Source organism: Gossypium arboreum, chromosome 11 (assembly GCF_025698485.1).
Source record: "Gossypium arboreum isolate Shixiya-1 chromosome 11, ASM2569848v2, whole genome shotgun sequence".
In the NCBI taxonomy this organism is placed as follows: domain Eukaryota; kingdom Viridiplantae; phylum Streptophyta; class Magnoliopsida; order Malvales; family Malvaceae; genus Gossypium; species Gossypium arboreum.
Window position 1 is genome coordinate 89328728 of NC_069080.1, and position 7851 is coordinate 89336578.

General features: G+C 35.6%; 1 protein-coding gene across 2 annotated transcripts; it reads right to left on the reverse strand.

Annotated features, from left to right (window-relative positions):
- Positions 1 to 2272: 2272 nt before the first annotated feature.
- Positions 2273 to 6337, reverse strand: LOC108489589 (coatomer subunit delta-like). 2 transcript variants are annotated; one of them, XM_017794242.2, is made up of 12 exons: positions 6167 to 6334; positions 5681 to 5743; positions 5233 to 5272; positions 4900 to 5123; positions 4414 to 4656; positions 4161 to 4329; positions 3682 to 3986; positions 3389 to 3587; positions 3140 to 3293; positions 2870 to 2932; positions 2676 to 2772; positions 2273 to 2547 (listed from the first exon to the last, which is right to left on the reverse strand). In XM_017794242.2, exons 2-12 carry the CDS (start codon positions 5681 to 5683, stop codon positions 2458 to 2460), a joined length of 1587 nt encoding a protein of 528 aa, XP_017649731.1. In that variant the 5' UTR covers positions 5684 to 5743; positions 6167 to 6334; the 3' UTR covers positions 2273 to 2457. The 2 variants fall into 2 exon arrangements, with proteins under 2 accessions (XP_017649731.1, XP_052877695.1); XM_053021735.1 differs by lacking the exon at positions 5233 to 5272 and having other exon boundaries at positions 6167 to 6337.
- Positions 6338 to 7851: the final 1514 nt, after the last annotated feature.

The following is a 7851-nucleotide window of genomic DNA, read 5'->3' on the forward strand; positions in this document are numbered from 1 at the left end:
GTAAAACTGTACCTTAAACTCGCATTGACTCCTTCCAAGTTCGAATTTCTGTCCCACCACTTCTCACATCGGTGGACCTACGACGCCACCACAAAAAGGCAACGTTAGTAAGATACATAGCTGCAGTAATTACCTTAATGGCATCATCCACGATGCCTTTGGCACGGAAGTATTGTTCGAATCCCCACAGGAAGTTGTCCATATCTCTTGCGGACCTTGTTCCCTTGAACTCCTTAGGCTTGGGAACATCCACACTGGGCTTGGGCGCGACAAGCTAACCCTCCATTGCCCAAAGTAGCCTTGTAGATCGTGAGTTCACCCTTGAGCTCCGCAATCTCCTCTTTCAAGACTGTCATCATAGCCTTAATGGCATCATCCCTGCCACTCAGCTTTTCCTCAATGGCATCATCCCTAGCAGTTGGGTTTTCAACAGAGTCCAACACATAATCTCTAAGTTACTCCTTCATAAATAGCAACCCATCGTTGACCCTATCATCGATATCATCAACCCTCTCCTTGACTTCCCTCACGAATTCCTCGAGAGTGAGGACTCGATCTTCCAAAGCTGACAGTATGTCCCTCAAATGGCTAGCTTTCCTAGCCCTCCCACGGGTCTCCATTCCATCAACATTCTGAGCAACTTTTTTCAACATCTTTCAACGACGCCTTCGAACGCTAGCTCGGATACCAACTGTCACGGACTTAGAGTTGTCACAAGCAATCTGTACAGCCTTAGGCAGTTTCTTAGCTCACAAACGCCTAAGTCAGCCTAACTCGCAATAATTGAGGATTCAATAGAACTCCTCTAAGGCACCCACGAAGAACAATAGAAGAAAGAAGTAAGAACGAACTTGAAAAATGAACAAAAGCCATAGAAAAATAAGAACACTTGAGAGAAAGATTTGAGTGAATGCTCTCAAAATTCTATTAATAACTGAATGAATTACAATGAGGGGGAGAGGCCTCTATTTATAGCTGAGCCTTCCCAATATCAATGGTACAGATCGAAATACATCAATGACTAAGATTGAAAGCTATCTAGATATCAAATCTCTAAGATTACAGAATCGTATCTTCTAAAGATTACATTTAATGTCTGGGATCACATATCTTTGGAGATCCCCTACCATATTTGCTGCGTATATCTTTGAAGATCACTTCCTATATTTACCAAGCTCTAGAGATGGGCTTCCAATCTCTCCACGCAATGGACCTATCCAATTGGGCCGAATGACCTCCCTCGAATGCGATGGATCGCACAAGTTCGTCATGGTTGCAGGTTCCCATTCGTAACCCATGACACTAGTGGATCTTTTCTCTTGGCAGTAATATTGTCATTAGAAACCTATCTCTAATATCAATTGTTAGGATCAATAATCATCAATAAGGGGAGTGAATTGATGTTTAAAAAAAATTAAGCAAACTTGGCAAAGAATAGAGACACAAGATTTTATAAAGGTTCAGCACCAATTGCCTACCTCCACTACCTTAACTAAAGATTTTTCAAATTCATTAGATTCAAACCTTTTAAGGATAAGGTTTAACCTTTTCATTCTCTATCTTTTCTCAAGGCAAGATAGGGGAAGTAGGTTGATATATAACAATAAACACTCTCACACAACACTACAACACTTGAAAGAATGAATAACAACTAAACCCACAAGTGTGTACAAGAAGAATTAAGAATAATAATGAGAATTGATTGGATTTAAGCACTTGATCTTTATGCACTTGTCTCCTATCTTTATATAAGTGTTCTTGAATGATATTTATACTCTTATTGAATTATGGATGTTTAGAGTCGTTAAACTGAGTTTCTAACTGGTGGAACATTTATTTCACGCATTTAATACAACTCATCTCAACAACTCGTCCCAAGACACAAATATAACCGTTAGTGCTACACAAATATAACCGTTAGTGCTAGAAGTCCTGTTGCACAAATGACTTGTCTCAAGACACAAGGCAAATTGTCTAAAGACAATTTATTTAGTATCTCAAAGACAAGGCTCCAGCAAACATTTACTTCATTGTTTGGTTATCTCAAGACAAAAGGCCTTTTATCTTGAGGCAAGATTCATTTAAATTATTTTTAACTTCTATGTTTTTGTATCAAAACAAAGTTAACCTTCAAAAATATGCCTTGAAAATATATTTAAATAAGATTGAAATAATTTATGCAAATTTGAAAGCTAACAATTTTCATATTTTTATTACCAAAAACATTTTTACTTCTATTTAACAATTGTATTTTTTCAATTTTTAAAAAATATTTTTAAATGAAAATAAAAATATATTCATAAATCAAACCGAACCTAAATTTGAAGTACAACATCAATGATCTATGAACTTCAAGAAAAAAAATAGCCGTTGTTTGAATACTTGAACTTGCTCTCAAAGTTCACCAAAAAGTGTCGCAACCTATTATTATTACACTTGGAATATTGATATTAACATTCACACAACTTGGTAATTCTCTGTACTCAAATTTGTCCTCTGCGAGAACTTGGGAGTAGCTCCACCTCTCAGGGGAATAATGTTCACAACCTGCACCAATATTTCTCTCTTGAGCAAAATCGCAGGGTTTAAGAATGCAATTTAACAGAGGCATACCTTACTGAAAGATCCAACTACAAAGTTAAAATAGACAATAAAAAATTAAATTCATATCATACCTTCAGGTCACTGTATAAACTAGTGGCTGAAAATCTAACAGATATTGGGAAGAACACTGATGAGTCTGCTGGAGGCACCACAAACTCCATAGATCCACTGCCAACATTTCCGTAGAAAGATAATAATTATAAACCAATACCATATTTAAAATATTAACACTTGAAGTTTGCGGTGTTGAAAAAAGTGGTCTGACCTGCGGTTAGAGTTATCAATCAGAAGTATGGACCATTCTAAGATGGAATTTCTGGGATCATACCTACATGATAAACATGAAAATGTAAATAAAACAAAGTACACAACATCATAGTATTTCAGGCTTCGTGGTTGGGATTGTTACACATTATTAAGATATGGGTAATCCAAAGACACCAGGCTTAGGTAGAGTTGAATCCAGTTTATTAGGTCTTAAAAATGACAATTTTGCTTCCACCCAGAGTACCATCTTCATATCATTTCCATTTACCTCCATTCACCATCAATCTGCCTGACATTTGGTACCTCCCGAAGAGCTGGAAGAGGTACAGAGATCACAACATTTCGCAGATCAAACATGGCTGAAGCTTCATACTCAATGCTTACATAAGTTTCATTTCCAGAAACTGAAGGCCAGCAGTTGACTGCAACACAAAAGATAAAAAAAAAACATCAACCGTTGAAGAATAAAATAGCGGTTACATACCAAGAATAAGCAAGCATTAGATTTGAAACCCACTGGACAATGGCACCATTGACTCATCTGCACTTTGCATTCTCCACTTCAAAAGACCAACACCAGCTGCATCCCCAGCTGGACCAGTGGGGAAAGGCCTATTAGGGTCCTTCAACCCCAGAATGTTCCCATTGGAAAACAATTCCTTGTTCATGTTGGGGTGTGTCTTGAAAAGAATTCCAGGATTACCCCCAGTTTCAATCTGAAATAAAGCATGAAATAAAATCAGTAAATTCAAAGATGTAAAGGCATTAAGAGAAAGGTAAATTGCTCTGCAAGGACAACAAGAATGTTACCTGAACTTGGATGAGTCCATCTTCCTGGTTAAGAATTTGAAGTGACAAGGTCCCCTGAACATCAAAGTTACTGATTCCACCATCTCTTTTCAGTGTAACGTTGAGTTTCTCTTCAGCAGTCAAAGTAATGGGATCCGTAGGTGGAGCTGCAGCCACTCTGGATTGGCCTACCTTTGGCTGCAGATCTTCAACTATCAGTTCGCCTTCTGCTTTCAGCGATTCCAGGAACTGGTTTGTTTTTTGTGATTTACCAAGCTGCATGCCAAAACCTTTTGGAGGAGCATTTGCAGCTGAAGGTTGACGACCTAACAATATAAGCATGTGGTCAGAAAATGTCTGAAGCATATGAAGCATAGTCCAGAAGTAGATGCATCTTGGGTTTTTTATGGAATTAAGGAAAGCAAGTACAACTAATTTGCGAAAAGCCAGAGAAACAAATCAAAATCCAAGGCATGTGGTGGCATACTATTGTGACTAACCTTTAGGCTTAGTAGAGAAGGCATCGAGATCAGTGGTAATCCCACCAAACCCAGAACCACTTCCAAAGCCGCTTGCGCTGCTAGAAATACTCAGTTCACTAAAGCTAGTTTCTATTCTTCCAGATCCCATTGACATGAACCCTCCTTTTTCAGATCTATTCTTATCAATCTGCAGAACACGACAGAAATTAATAGAGTACATACCAGAAAAGATTGATTAGCACAAGAGCCAAGAACATTGCAAAACAAGAACCTTGCTCTTGTCAATCTCACTAGCTTTACGCTTCATGACATCCTTAGTTTCATTAATCTTGCTCTGCAATACCAGCTTGTGCAACTTCTCTTCATGACTCTCCATTTCACAGTATTGCTTAACCTGTGCGACAGTCACATTTTCCTTGTGCCCAAGACAAATGACTTCATCAAAAGCAAAGATCAGTTCAAAAGCAGTCTTGCCAATACCCTCCTCATCTAGAGAGTAAGAATACTCAGTTACCTAGAAAAAGTACAACAAATCAAGTAAATGCTCTGTTCTACTTGGCTCAGACAAGGATATTACAGAAAGGCTAAAAACTGCAAATGCCTCAAGTAATAGATACAAATGTGCCAAGGAATGAGAAGCTGAAAACATACAGGTAAAGGAACCACTCCGCAAACAAGTCAACTTCCAACTACATTATCTATTATGTTCAAAGATTAAATAAGACAGGAAAGAAATCAAAGAGAAGTTAAAGCATACCAGCTTGGAGAGCAGTCTTAAAGTCTCCAAATCTTCAAGAATGTTGCTCTGTTTGTTTGTTACAAGAAGCAAATAAAGAGCTTCTATTGGTTGATAAACATATCGCACATTCTCAGTCTCAACATATGTGTGTTGCTTTCCTGTACCCACCAACTTAGGAAAAGCAGCAAGAAGACCTTCAATTCTTATGCGAGTCATGTCCACAAACTGCCTGGAGAGAAGCACTGCAATAAGAACAAATAAAGCACATGTAACACAACCGAATTTTGAACTTCAACAACTTATTACAACAGCACAAGAAAAACAACTACAATGAGCCAACATGAAAGTCACCTTTTCCAGACTTGCTTACAATTGAAGCAGCAAGTACAACCTAAATCACAAAAACAAAAGGTAAAATCAGAAGTACTTCGGTCTATGCTTTTTATTACCTTTAATAAGGAGGGAATGAATTACAAGAAAACAAAGCATAAGAGACAACACTAGGAGCAGTGCTTACCAGAAAATGCTGGACATTAAAAAAAACATAGACAAAACCATAGAAGAGAGAATTTCAACAACAATGGCAATGCTCGTACAGATAAAGTTAACAGATGGGAATGAAGCAAAAAGCAAATCATTCAAGAAAACAAAACATGGACCTTGTAATATCTTCAGTTTCTCCAAAATGAGTTTATAGTTTATTTAATACATATATATTTAAAAAGAACTGAAATCTATTTAAATGTATACTTCTACTAAAAAGAACGAGTGAAAAATGAAAATAAAGAACAGATCTTACCATCTTGGTTACCAAGAAGCAATCTACCCAGACAATATCAATTTGAAGCTTTTATCAGAATACCTATTAAACAATGAAAATCAATTTAGGATAAAGGCGATCACAAATAAGCAGCGGGAATCAGGATAAAATAAATGGAAACGGCTAGAAACGATCTATAATATAACAGTAAATCTGAAAACAGAAAAAAGCGAATCAGTATATCTAAGTCTGCAAAGAGATCGACCACCTCAGATCTGTACATCAACATGCATATAAATTCAAATACCGATAACACAATTACAGTGTTTGACAGAATAAAATGCGAATGGTAGAGGAATCACCGAGAGAAACAACAGAAGGACTGAATACAGCATTTCCGATTTAAAAGCGTTTGAAACGTAAAAGGCAATGAAATCGAAGGGAAAAAAAAATCAGATCTGACAATTTTACCCTCTAAATGCCCAACTGAGGTTGCGGAATTTAGAGATCTGAGATGGAGCTTACCTCGATCTAGTTTGTACTCTGGAGATCAATTCGTTAAGAACTCAAAGGCGAAGAAGGTACTGATGCGCTCGAGCATTATATCTGCGTTGCGGTAGATCCGTCGTTTAATATTCGGACCAACTTTGGATTGTCCGGCCCGATCCCTGAGGCCCAACGTGCTGCATTCTCGGGTTTTTTATAGCCTAAACTCAAAAATATTCATTTATGTTTGTTTAATTTTACATTTTGGTTTTCGATGTTTTAATTGTTACAATTTTATCACATAGCACATTAAACGTAGACATGGATTTAATTTTTTTTTAATTTTTTTATTATAGGCCCTGTCACTTATGTATTTTTTTCCCCTTCTCTTTTCTCATTTCTTCTTTTTTTTTTCTCTCCCACGTTTTTAATTTTTTTCCAATATTTCTTTTATTTTTTCACTTTCTCTTTTCTTTCTTCTTTTCTTCTCCCTTTCCGTCTTTTATCTTCCTCACTCAACCTGTTTAATAAAACTTTATTCCATTTAATGAAAGTGCACTCCCTCCTAAACAACAATATCAACTTCAGAAACAAATATAAAAAATACTACAGTTAAGCACATAACATATCTTTTGCAATTGATATATCAATGCCTAAAACTAGAAAAAGTTTCCACATATCATTGTCAAATAACTCATTCTATAAATTTAAACGACATAAATATAATTGAGAAGAAAACTATAACTTGTTAACATAATTGAAACAATGGGTACCTGTAGTTGGAATGAAAAAAAAAATTAACGCAATTTTGATAACGTTAATAACCGTATCGTAATAAATAAAACATCAATAATCAAAATATAAACTTAAACAAATATAAATAACTATTTTTATAGTTTACCAAAATTAATACATCATTTCTCTAAAATGGGTCCTCAAATAATGAAAAGACTAGATATATATTTATTTTAAATTATTTCTTACGTCTTAAAATTTCTTATGAAATTAAAACATAAAAATCATAAATTAAAGAGTAAATTACATAAATAGTCACTTGATTATTAAAAATATTTTTATTAAATTATCCGATTTTAAAAATTATAAAATGACCAATTAATTTATCTTTCTAATTTTTAAGTCTAAAACTGTTAAATGCATAACAGTTACTTATTTTTTAACATTTACTTTTATTACACATTATTTTTATGTTAAATAATAATTAAAAATTATTAATCCAAATTACCTAACCTCCTCCTCTCCCCTCCCTCCTGACTCCTCCCCCAAAAAAAAAAAAAAAGAAAAAAAAACGTGCCAACATTCATAATCCTCCACCCAACTAGTAACCTACAATCATTCAATCCCAAAAATTCCAAAGCCTTGCTTTTAGAATCTACTGCAATCACTGTAAACACATCATTAAAAACATCAACCCGTGCTCCTTTTTTCTCAATCAAACAATTGAAAAAACAAAAACCGATTATTTATATTTTCCAATCTTAACCTCCCTGAACAACTCTACCCCTACCCTTTAAGGAAAAAAAAAAGAAAGAAAGAAAAGATGTTAAAGATGAGACTAGCATCAACACCAAGAACATGAAACTAAGTATGGGTGGCCATGTTTCCCATGGATGTTAAATATGTGAAATCAACAAAGCAAAATCAATACGAAGAACGGGCAATGTGTGGCACGATGGGAGGAGAGGGACGGTGGGGAGAGGGAGTCA

Excerpts from the sequence above, each read along its gene's own strand:
- LOC108489589 (XM_017794242.2), bottom strand. Across the intron at positions 3,294-3,388 it reads GTCAATGGTGCCATTGTCCA|TCAACTGCTGGCCTTCAGTT; the intron begins GTGGGTTTCAAA and ends TTTGTGTTGCAG. Across the intron at positions 2,548-2,675 it reads GTTTATACAGTGACCTGAAG|GTTGTGAACATTATTCCCCT; the intron begins GTATGATATGAA and ends ATATTGGTGCAG.